General features: G+C 44.9%; 6 protein-coding genes across 6 annotated transcripts; 3 read left to right on the top strand and 3 right to left on the bottom strand.

Moving 5' to 3' along the window:
• Positions 1–95: 95 nt before the first annotated feature.
• On the top strand, positions 96–407 carry SAMD00019534_071010 (hypothetical protein; the record flags this gene model as incomplete). The annotated part of the gene is made up of 2 exons (XM_012897508.1): positions 96–296; positions 360–407. The coding sequence occupies 2 exons, from the start codon at positions 96–98 to the stop codon at positions 405–407; spliced, it is 249 nt and encodes an 82-aa protein (XP_012752962.1).
• A 1,212-nt stretch (positions 408–1,619) lies between these two features.
• On the bottom strand, positions 1,620–2,500 carry SAMD00019534_071000 (hypothetical protein; the record flags this gene model as incomplete). Its single annotated transcript, XM_012897507.1, has 2 exons — positions 1,620–1,769; positions 1,862–2,500. 2 exons carry the CDS (start codon positions 2,498–2,500, stop codon positions 1,620–1,622), a joined length of 789 nt encoding a protein of 262 aa, XP_012752961.1.
• Positions 2,501–3,429: 929 nt separating this feature from the next.
• Positions 3,430–5,839, top strand: SAMD00019534_070990 (hypothetical protein; the record flags this gene model as incomplete). Its single annotated transcript, XM_012897506.1, has 8 exons — positions 3,430–3,519; positions 3,652–3,905; positions 4,001–4,109; positions 4,201–4,787; positions 4,863–4,938; positions 5,018–5,197; positions 5,273–5,536; positions 5,609–5,839. 8 exons carry the CDS (start codon positions 3,430–3,432, stop codon positions 5,837–5,839), a joined length of 1,791 nt encoding a protein of 596 aa, XP_012752960.1.
• A 670-nt stretch (positions 5,840–6,509) lies between these two features.
• SAMD00019534_070980 (hypothetical protein) lies at positions 6,510–6,908 on the top strand (the record flags this gene model as incomplete). Its single annotated transcript, XM_012897505.1, has 1 exon — positions 6,510–6,908. One exon carries the CDS (start codon positions 6,510–6,512, stop codon positions 6,906–6,908), a length of 399 nt encoding a protein of 132 aa, XP_012752959.1.
• Positions 6,909–7,083: 175 nt separating this feature from the next.
• On the bottom strand, positions 7,084–7,774 carry SAMD00019534_070970 (hypothetical protein; the record flags this gene model as incomplete). Its single annotated transcript, XM_012897504.1, has 2 exons — positions 7,084–7,653; positions 7,760–7,774. 2 exons carry the CDS (start codon positions 7,772–7,774, stop codon positions 7,084–7,086), a joined length of 585 nt encoding a protein of 194 aa, XP_012752958.1.
• A 171-nt stretch (positions 7,775–7,945) lies between these two features.
• Positions 7,946–11,560, bottom strand: SAMD00019534_070960 (hypothetical protein; the record flags this gene model as incomplete). Its single annotated transcript, XM_012897503.1, has 1 exon — positions 7,946–11,560. A coding segment is annotated over one exon (3,615 nt), but the record flags the coding sequence as incomplete, so codon positions are not given.
• Between the last annotated feature and the right edge of the window lie 597 nt (positions 11,561–12,157).

Raw genomic sequence — 12,157 nt, 5'->3', positions numbered from 1 at the left:
ATTAGACTAGGCCTTGCATTCTTACACATCAAAGAGTAAGTATCCAATGGATGACTGATAGAAAGGACCAAGAGTGATGACTAACATGACATGTGATGGATATGTACAGAGAAGGAGTGGCACATGAATCATATTTTGAAAGACCAGACAACACCACAATCACACTGAAGGAGGTCAAAGACTTGGAGACTGGCACAGTGCTTGAGGAGACTCTGCCACTCAGCAATAATGAGATCATGCCCGATGGATGTCTTAACGGGATCAAACCATATTCAAAGGAAGCCATTGAGGCCACGGTATGTCAACTTCATCACAAGTTATGATCATTCAATCAATGTACTTACTTATTCCCAAATTAGGTAATCAAGGTGCATTGTATGAACGATTGTATCAAAGAGTATCGATAGTGATATGGAGTACAGAGGTCTTGGGCAAGTTCACGATGGTCAACTCGCAGGATTATGCTATGGATATTTTGGAAATGGAGTTGAACAAACTTGGAGGAGTGGATGCCAACCCTCTGGCAACACATGACCTCTTCATTCAAATGACCAGGTCATTGAAAAGAGTTAATACTACATCAATGTTAGTCAGCAATATTATTGGACTATTGTCCAAGATCAAAGTTGATTACACATATCTTCCCAAGATGATATTGGCCATGATAAAGTCCACTGGCACTCTATATCGAACAAATATGCATCAAGATACATTCTTGGAACTATTGTTCAACAGCAATCAATGAATCAAGAATCAATCAATAGAGTGATTTCATCATTCACAACTGTTGTACCATTGATTGATGGAATGAACATGTTCAAGTTATTGGACATCATCAATCGTACCCCAAATATGCTAGATCACATTGGAGGAGGAGTTACATTACTACCAATGATGACAGAACTTATTATCAAAAGATTGAATAATATCAATCAATGTGATACAATGATTAGCATCATTCAACAACACAAGGTATACGATATAGATGGACAGAGGCAACGATTAATTCACAAGTTAATAGTTGTTGCACAAGGTATACTAATGCCAAAGATAGGATATTTAATATGGAGACAATTTGATAATGAAGATACAAGAGTAACAATAGCAACTATGTTAACAAGGATTGAGAGTATGGCCAACTCTCTTGCCGATGGCAACAATCCAATATATATCAGCGACTCATTACATTGCCAAATGTATCAAAAGATATTCAGTCTTGCCAAATCCATCTCAATTGAATTGGAATACCTACTTCCAGGGTTGCCACATATCGAACGAATCAACATAGCTCATCCAACATGGGTCAGTGATTGCACCTACTATGATTCAATACTCAAGACTCTGTCTGGATACAGATACGATCTTGAAATGACAGATGACAATCAAACTGCTTACAAACTATATCTCATTTGGAGATTGTTGCATCCCAGAAAATCACACCTCTCTCAATTTGTCAACAACAATCTATGTGTCAAGAGACCAAGAGCAATGAGTTATCATGAGGACCAGTTGATTGAGTACCCTCAATCGGTGTTGATATTGTTGCTTGGACATTTGAACAAATGTCCAGAGTTTGCTAACTCTACAGAATATTCCAAACTCTGGGAACATGTAGCCAATCAGAATATTCCAAAGACAGTCAAGAAGCCGGATACATCAGACTCACAATCGGATATCACTTTGGATTGTCCTTGCTCATCGGCAAAAGCAAGTAGTGTGCGGGCCAATGTTGCATCACTGCCCTTGAGTGACTCCAATGTGAAGTTGGACTTGGAATATACATGATCAAGTGTATAAACTAGTTTCTTTGGAACATCACTTGACTTGTTGGATCAATCACATCGTCACCACGGCCAAATACTTGATTGATTGCATTGATTATGGGTTCAGACTCTGGGTTGATGTTAACTTTGGTGCCTCCCGATCTCAACAGGTTGTAGACGAGACAGACACGGCATCCTTCAGTGACAGGCTTGACTTCATGTTGACAATCGGCAAAGAATGCGGTCCATTTGATCAATGACATTGAGTCATTCTCCAATGACACCACTTCATCACGACCCGAGTGATTGACCACCAGGTCTCCACCTCGATGTGGACATGGCAATGACAACACTAGTGTTCCAAACATGTTGTCAGCCTTCTCAGTATCGCGATGTGGCAGGAAGAAGCTGCCCTTGTCATAGACCAGTAGCTTGTACAACTCTGCGGTGACCTCTTCGTTGGTCAGACCCATCGACTCCTTGATGCTTTTGGTGATCGTGTCAAAGTAGGCTTGGAAGTGGCGGCCAGTGATGTTGACGTCAGTGCTTTGTATCTGCCAGACTCGTCGCACGCTGAGGTCGGTGATTGTCTCGGTTCCTTTGCCAAATGGTGCACGGGTGGCTCGTCCAATCATACTTTGCAACTGATCTTGACGCACTGGGTATGAGAGTAGACCAACATCCTTCACCTCTATTCTCGGCATTGGCAACTCACTCTCGCCCTTGCACAAGAACATCGCTCCCCTCTTACATTGTACCAAAGCATTCTCCAACACACCCAATACTTTATTACAACTTATCTTCATTATTATATAATATATGTTTGTTGATTGATGAGTCAATGATGAAGTTGAAAGATGAGTTGAGTATATATACTTGAGGACAAGGTCGATGAGATGAGCACCTACTCATTTCATCCAGATCTTGACTAGTCTGTACTCTACTCATATCTCTTCAACATCTTCATTACGATTAAATCTGCTCATTCATTCATTGGAATTCCAGATGATGTAGATGTACATCTATCTGGTCTGACCAACATACTCACAAGAATTGGCCAATGATTCATTATTTATGGGATGACCATCTTTCACCTCATACTTGAAGTGCAAGGTGGCAACTCTGGCGTGCCAGGTGATGAAGATCGATCCAATCCAATTTCTTATTTTTACTCAATCTTTGTCAGTATTTATTATTAGTATATCGGTTGTTAATATGGCTTTAACGAATATATTATGAACATTATAATGACCATTTAATTATTATTATTTTGTGTGTATATGTATATATATGTTGAGTCCTTTGTATTCAAGTCCAAACTAGGACCCACTTTTGAAGGAATCGATTAGTTGTCGGAAAACAACAAAACAAAGAAGTGGGTGAATTGAAAGGTTCAACAAGATTTTTATTATTATTATGTTATTAGTTGACTTGCCTGAGTCACCGACACTCGAGTCAGCATAATAATACAAGTACATCTTCTAGAACATTCAATTATTATTGAAAACTACTTTCATTTATATATATTACAAAACATATATTTATTATTTATATCACTAAGTGAGAGTGATATACCATCATCATGAATACAAACATGACAGGAGGAGCCTTACGAGGCAAGTCACATCAACAGATACTATTATTGATTGCTCTATTATTCATTACGATGACATCACAGATTGGTCAAGTCGATGCAAGATACCTCTCACCTGAAACACCAAAACCATATGATACAAATCAACCATTAATAGTTAGAGTATGTTGTTCACACTTTGTTTGATCGATTGATTGAATGATTGAATGATTGAATGAATGATTGAATGATTGATTGATTGAATGAATGAGTTATACTAACTAACAATCAATCAATCACACAATAATAATATAGTCGAATAAGATTACATCATACTTGAAATCATACCCATTCACCAAGTTACCTTATCCTCAACCGAATCAAAAGACGACAGAGGGATCATTCATGTTCAAGTTCAGTGGCAACAGACTTTTTCAATCAGTCTATCCACTAAACGCTATGGTGAGCACAAACTGCACGGAACTAAACGACCAGAAAATGGTAAAGCTTCCAGCAAGTGATGTTAATACATTCATTGAGCTGATCGAGGAAAACTATCGTGTTCACTTGTAAGCAAGCAAGCAAGCAAACAATCAATCAATCATACCTCATCATACTCATTCACTCATTCATTCATTCATTCATTCAATCAATCAATCAACAGCTATGTAGATGGACTGCCGACTGGCGAGGAGTTTACAACCGATGACGGAAACAACACATACATACTTCTAGGATCACCTGTTGGATTCTCAAAGGTGATCGATGGACAAGTATGATCAGATCTCTCGTTCACTCAATCACTCGACTCGAGCACTGACAATCATTCATTCAATCAATCAATCAATCATTCAATCAAAACAGAAACGATATTTCCTTTATAATCACCTGAACTTCAACATTGAATACAAGTCATTGGATAAGAATAACAACACTCTACCACCATACTATGTGACAAAGGTGACCATCGAACCAAGGTCAATCAATCAAGAACGCTGCGCAGACAAGATTAACCCACTTGAGCTGGTAAAGGATGAGGAAAATAAGATGCTGTGGACCTACGGCCAGAGCATTCGCTACTCAAACACACCGTGGGAGGACCGCTGGAACGTGTACTACCCACACTCGGCAGCGATAGAGTGGTCGTCGACGGCCATTGCCTTCTTCATCACGGCGCTAGAGTGTGCGCTGCTCGGATTGATCATGTACCGCATCTTCAAGAATGACTCGATTGGCTTTGTCCGTCTGGGCGAGTCTGGCTGGAAGTCGATCTACGCCGATGTCTTCCGTTCACCCAACAACTTCATGACCTTCAGTGTCATCATTGGTGTTGGCATGCAGATTGCCGTGGCATCATTCGTTCTCATGGTCTTTGACGTGGCTGGACTCCTAAGTATCGCCAATCCAGGTTCATTCGAGTTGGCCACAGTCCTTATCTTTGCCTTTTGCGGGTATGTATTCATTCATCGTTCAAACTGATCACTCACTCGATCATTCATTTACTAACTCATACAATCAATCAATAGTCTCTTCAGTGGATACGCATCAATGAGGACATATATTATGCTTGGTGGTTCAAGAAAGAGACATAATGCCATCTTGGTATGTAGTCTGGACCAGACTCATTCAACCATGAACTCAATCATACTTACTCACTCAATCAATCACTCACTCAACTTAGAATGCATACTTGGTCCCATTCGTTATTATGATTCTATTGTTTATATCAAGGATTCAATTGTGGAGCAATGATTACCTGTATCAACCATCTGCAAGTGAGGTTATCTTTGTATTGTCCATGTGGCTATTCCTATCATGCCCTCTTTCACTTCTCAGTTCATACTTTGTAAACTCATGGCCAGTAAGTTTCATTCATTCATTCAATCAATCATTCAATCAAACTAACTCCATTCATTCATTCGTTCGATTACTATAGCCAGCAGAATACCCTTTTAGACCAAATCACATTCCAAGAATGATACCAAAGGCCAAGTGGTACGCCAATCATTACTTCCACTCTCTTGTATTTGGATTCTTGCCATTCGCAGTGATATACGCTCAGATCAACTTCATCGTTGGTCCAATGTTTTATGGCTTCCACGTCAACAACTCCTATGACCTCTGTATAGCATTCATCCTGCTGGTCATCAATGTACTGGTACTCAACATGTTGATCTCATACTATCAACTCTCAAGAGAGGTATGTGTTAGGCATGGCATGCCACTATCTCCATCATTACTAACTTTATCATTCAATCATTCAATCAACCAGGACTATAATTGGTGGTGGAGATCAATCATTGGACCATCATGCACATCGATTTATATATTCATCTTTTTGCTCATTTATGGAATGCCATTGGCTACAAGTGGAACTAGGTTCTACTATTTCATGTTCTGTCTGATGGTATCAGTAATGTCTGCATTCTTCTTCTCCTCGATTGGATTCCTTGGCAACCTCTGGTTCATCAAGAGGATATACTCAACACTACACTTTGATTGAGAACATAACAGAGTATCCAGTTGTTGTTGGCCTTGTACAAGTTGTATTATCATCCACGCTCACGCAAACACATTGGCAGGCAACACAACATCATCCATACATACATCCAACTATTGAATACAGACCATACGATGGCCAATCACTCTGGTAGGACACACATTCATTCGAATAAACGACCCATCACTATCTATCTCGCTCACTCTTGTTGTGGTACTCGGATATCCCGCTCGATCAATCATTCAAACTACTTTTCCTCGATCATCGTATTTACTAACTAACTGTCCAAGTTGTCCCATTAACCGGTATTAATCCAACCCTGGACAAGTCGTTGTTATATTAATTAAACATGGACGAAGTATGTGTGGGTTTGTGATCCGAGGAGATATATGACTTGTGACCCTATACAACGACGATCACGCCTTTAGTGGTTCCAAATCAGAAGTGATCAAACCTAATGTTTGGTCGTGAGACCTTTGAAAAAGGTGAACCTGCAAACATGTCCCTGGAGAATTGGGGCCGGGGAAGTGAACATCTGGGACATGATCGGAGTTCCAATGATGGGACAACTTCATCAACTATCGATTTACTATAAATAATTAACGGAAACACAATTAAAATATATCCAATCAATCAATATAATAATCCAATTATCTCTTTCCTATCATAAATAATGAAGTCATACCAAGTCATTGCAACATTGTTGCTTGTTACCATTGCTTTGGCCCAAGCCAGAAATGCCTACTTTGTGTTCCAGGATGGATCACACAAGGATGAGTTTGTAATTAAGCTCTCTGACCCAGCCAAGATCCAGCATGCCCGTGCTCTGCTTGCCAAGACCACCGAGGACCAGCCACGTATCATGGGTACCATCATCAAGAGAGAGGCATGGTACAACAGCGAGTGGTCCTACGAGCTGAACACCACCACCATCCGCTTCTTTGACACTACCGCCGAGGTCTGTGACGCTGACATTGCCTACGTCGAGGAGCATCTCGCTGAGGTTGGAACTCACTTCCTCCCTGGCAACGTCTGGTGCCCATGGCAATCATATCTCGTCCGTGAGCTCTAAGAAGTCTAGTCCACGTTCGAGTGAGAGAGTCCGAGAGGGTCAGTCAGTCCATGGACCAGAGGTGTCCATCAACAATAAACATTCACATATGAGAGTTATCTCGTATTACTCCTTTTAATCAAACTGACCGATGATGATGATGAATGACCATGATTGATTAACTGAGATGGATGACTTAGAGTGTGATCTTGGTGCCAAGTTTCTCAAGGAATAGTGCAAGCCAGATTGAGTGTCCAGGCCATGCTACTCCAGTGACCAGGTTGCCATCAGCGATTGCCTTGTCGGCTGGGAGGTCTTGGAACTTTGCACCTGCAAGTATCAACTCGGGCTTGCATGCTGGGTATGAGGTGCACTTGACATCCTTGACTACTCCGGCTGCCGCCAGGATCTGTGGACCGTGACAGATGGATGCGATTGGCTTCTTGGACTTGTTAAACTCCTGCACCAAGCGAATGACCTTCTCATTTAATCTGAGAAACTCTGGTGCACGACCACCTGGGATGACGAGAGCATCGTAGGCAGCTTCGGTGGCTTCATCAAAGCATGCATTGATCTTGAATCTGTGACCTCTGAGTTCTGTATATGTCTGCTCACCTGGCAAGAAGTCATGTACAGCAGTCTGAATGAAGTCTCCATTCTTCTTGCCTGGTGACACTGCGTGAACCACATGACCAACCATCTCCAATGCTTGGAATGGGACCATACACTCATAGTCCTCAACGTAGTCTCCTACGATCATCAATATCTATATTTGTTATTGTTTGATCATATCATTAGTGGGAGGGTCTGATAAAGAGGCCCGAGGCTTTGGGCCTGGGTGGGCCTCAATGGGTCTCTTGTAATCTACAAACCTTCTTTGGTGCCATTGCTGTATTTGTATCTTTGTTTGATGAATGAATGATTGAATGAATGAAGATTCATTGATTGGCTTTGTCTCAGTTATTGGTTGGTTGATCAAGTGATGGGGTCATTCTACAAATTGAACCAATTTGTTGGGCGAGGGAGTCCCTCTAGTTTATTGAAGTTCAAACTTAGTTTTGGGTCATGGTGGACATTGATCCAGACGAGTTGAGTGTCCTCATCTTGCTGCCGGCCTCGGTGCTTGACATGGTGGTGCTGGCCTGTGATGGTCTTCCTCCACTGCCACCGCTGTTCTTGAGGAACTCGCGTACCTTGCCTTGGTTGTACACTGTGAAGATGGTGAATGCAGGCAGGAGCTCGGACAATATGAGACAGATAAAGCTGAATATCATGTTGGCGTAGCGAGCAGACACCAACACCAACACAAACACGCTGTGCAGTATCAGTCCGAAAGAGCAGGTCACCGTCACAAAGAATAGCTGCACCTTGCGATCCGACATGCGGTTCGCCAGCGCCTTGAATCGCGATGGTGTGCGCAGTGTCCTTTCCTTGCTGTGTCCCAGCATGTTGTTGATCCTGATGCCCAAGTAGATGAAAGTCACACCAAAGACCAGCGAGATGGTGGCTTGAAGAATACCGTAGAAGTACGAGATGATGGTCTGTGTCTTGGAGTTGGAGAGGGTCTCGAGGAAACGGCCGCCACAGAAGCTAGAGGATCGAGTGCTCTTGGAGAAGTTGAACACCAGGATGATGATGATGCAGGCGATATACAACACTCCATTGAGCACGATGATGATGCGCTTGAGTCGCTTCATGTAGTTCTGTAGCATGTCCGAGCTGATGATAATGTACCAGAGCGCCAGGATGAATGAGAACGACGTGAAGTAGATGAACGTGGGCAGAATGACAAGTACATAGTCCGACGCCTCGAAGCTGTAGAGCGTGCCAGATGGCAGCATGTAGAAGTAGATGGCACGGATCAAGGTGAATGCCGTGATGGCCGTGATGAGCGCGTGTGTCAGCTTGGTGCCCTCGTGGCGATTGACCAGCTTGAGTATGATGATGCCAATCTGGAACAAGCCCCACACCGCACACAAGCAGTACATGGTTGCCAGTATGTACATCAGTACGCGCTGAGTATTGGTGAAGTATTCGCGTTTGGCAGTTCTCCAGTTGCTCACACGGGCGATTGGGAAGACTGTGTAGCCAGTGATGTCCTGTGTGATGGTGGCGCATATTAAACTCTGGCCATCCTTTGATTGGCCTGGAACGGTGGTAACCTCCATTGGCAAGAGAAGGTTGGACTGATTGAGATTGTCCTGGCGCAGGCCAAGGTCGTAGACGTGGTAGCTTCTATCGATGCTGGCGTCAGAGTCCACGCCCAGACACAGTGTGTAGTTGGAGACTGCACCGTCGATGCCCACGCCATCGCCTATGACCTGTCCAATGAATGCTCCATCCTTGTTGGTGACTCCAAAGCCGATTGGTGCGAGATAGTTTACAAACTCTGCGCTGAGTGCCACACGTGTTGGTGAAGCTGCCATGGTCTGTCTGCTAGCATCCAGGAGCTTCACATTGATACATTGTGACGCCACTGAATTCGAATTGAATGTAATGTAGCCGTTGGCAAAGAGACTCTTCTGTTGCTCCAAAGCACAGACCTGGACCGTCTGGGTGGGCACGGACGTTGACTGGAAGCACTGGCTATTGCCTGGACCGGAGCAGCTGCAGGCGATGGTGTCTACGCTGACCTGGACCCTCTGGAATTGGCAACTGGATCTGGTTTGGCTGAACATGACAATGGCGCTCAAATTGGTCGCAAAGGCATCCAAAGAGAATGAGTCCTGGTATGTGCTGCCTTGGACGAATCCAACATTGCTGTACCATTGAGCGTTGGTCATCACGCCAGGCAGCCACTTGGCGGGCGTCCACGCGAATTTGTTGGTCCACTGATACTGGTCTGAGGCGCCACATTGATTGCACTGCTGCTCGCCCATTTCATTGAAGCGTCGCTGGCCAACGGTGGTGTTGGAGTAGTCAGTCATAAGACATCCCAGTGGTGACAGGCACTGGTCCTTGGAGGTGGCTGCCGTCCACCATGTTAGGCCGAGCGAGGTACACTGAGCCTTAGTAAGAATTTGATCTTTTGTTTGGTTATAACACCCCATTGGCGAGTCTGTTTCCGAATTCAGACAGGCTGGCTGGCCGGGATCAACAGTTTGGGTATGATTGCGAACGCACCTTCCAAGCGCGGTGTCGAGGTAGACCAGGTCGGTGCAGGTGCCAGCTGACTCACATTGCTCGCGAGTCGTACAAGCTATGGGCTGGGCAGAGCATATGGGAACGGTGGGGTTGGAGCCCCTATAGTCAGTGCATTCGTACTCGGTCATTGTGGAACAATCAACCCAGCTCAGACCTTGATCGGTGCATTGTTGATTCGACAAGCTTGGCGCTGTGCACAATGAGTTTGTGGGATCCCACGTGTAGTTCACGCTGCAATTGCCGAAATTTGCACCTTGATGGAAGCAGCCTGTGTAGGGTCCAGCGCATTTGTAGCCGCAGTTGGTCGAGCACGAGCCCATCGATGAGCACTCAGCATCGGTTGCCGTGGTGTTGAACACGCCGTTGGATAGTAGACATACACGGTTGTCAGGGCAGGTCGTGGCGTTGGTGAGCGATGGGAACACGTGGCACAATGAGTTCGGGGATGAGCAGTAGCCACAGAAGTTGCCCTTGGTGCATGTGTTGGCACAGGCTGGGTTGCTGGCAAGACATGCCTGCTCCCGGCCTGGACACAATCCGTAGAGCGCACATACCTGTGTCGACGCTATTGGTAGAGCCATAGTCCACGGGTTCAGGAGTCCAGAGCTGTAATCAAGGTTTGCATTGTGTAGCACTTTACACAGGGTGTCATAGCAAGGGTACTTGCCAAGCCTAACCAATGGCCGCCTGACGTATTTGGTGCGGTAGTTGTTGTTTCCAATGGGTGAGACACAGTCCAACATCCTGTATCGATTGTACACTAGGTCAGTGAGGATCGGGTCACTGTCTGTGAGGTTGGACGCGCCCAGTTGCTGCTTCAGCGTGTAGATGGTGGACTTGGCCAAGCCACCAAGCACGCACGTGATGTAGGCCTTGTCCTGTGACTGGGGGCTGGTGAGGCACGCGCGTGTGTATAGACTGCACACGCCGCCAGTAGGGCAGTCTCCATCGCTCTTGCACCAAATTGTTTGGTAGGCCTGGTCTTTGCAACTTTGGACCAAATCTACCAAATCGGCCATGCGTTGGTCGATGCTATGCATTGAGAGCTGGCACTCGCCACTGTCCAAGCGCTGTGCCGATGAGTAGTAGTCCTGTAGCACAGACTTGGTGCAGCCAGGGCTAGTACATTGGTCTGAGATCAAGTCCGAGTCAAATCCGCGGAGCACAGACTTGGTGAGCGTCACGCTGCGAGGCAGGCAGCACTGACGGAACTTGTAGAACCGATTGCAGCAAGGGTCCTGAACGAACTGTGGCGTGTCGAAATCATATGGACATGAGCTGGACATCAGTGTGACGTTCTTGGTCTCCAAGACAAGGTAGTTGGATGCCTGCTGAGTGCATGTCTGCCAAACGTCCATGAACGAGAGCACGTCCATATTATACCTAAGAACGACCAGACTTTGGAAGTCGTTTGTTGTCGACATGTTCTGCTCATACACCTTGATGAGATCCATTGTCGCTTGGTACTTCGCATAGTCGCACATCATATTTGCTGGTGCTACATCAAGTTGAACTGAGTCATCAAGTGGCTATGTATGATTGTGAGTTAGATTATGGGATTGAATGATTGATTGATTGTTCCCGAGGCCTCATGATACTTACATTGCCATTGATGTCCACAAAGCGACCTGTGAACTGTAGCCTGGCTTTGGCTACCTTTTCAAAGGTGTTATAGATGGCCTGTGACTCGCCAGTGACCCTGGACAACAGGTAGGTGGCCTGGAAGGAGAGGGGCTTGGGCTGGGCAATCTGGTCGGTGTTGATAGGGATTATGCTACGAAGGTTCCTTGGAGGATAGAGCTGGTTGAGGTATCCATCTTGGACGATAATGCCGGGTACGGGCCAGAATGGATTGATGGTGTCTCGTGGTATGACAATGCTGAATGGTCCATCGTAATACAATTCACTCTGGCCAGGGTAGTCGTCCATGCTCTCATAGCTGCCGTCTGCAAAGATAATACGCGCTCCGCCAAATGCTTCAATGGCATCGCCACCATCATACACCTTGGTCAACCACTTTGGACTGAATGTCGTCAATGTACAATTTATAGCAGAGTCCATGTTCATATAGAGCACCTTGCTCGTTCCATTATCCCATGGACCAACATTGATATTCGATTGGAAGT

This window comes from Acytostelium subglobosum (assembly GCF_000787575.1).
Source record: "Acytostelium subglobosum LB1 DNA, scaffold: scaffold14, whole genome shotgun sequence".
Classification (NCBI taxonomy): domain Eukaryota; phylum Evosea; class Eumycetozoa; order Acytosteliales; family Acytosteliaceae; genus Acytostelium; species Acytostelium subglobosum.
Note: the sequence above shows the minus strand (reverse complement) of the source record. Positions and strands in the feature narration are given on the sequence as shown.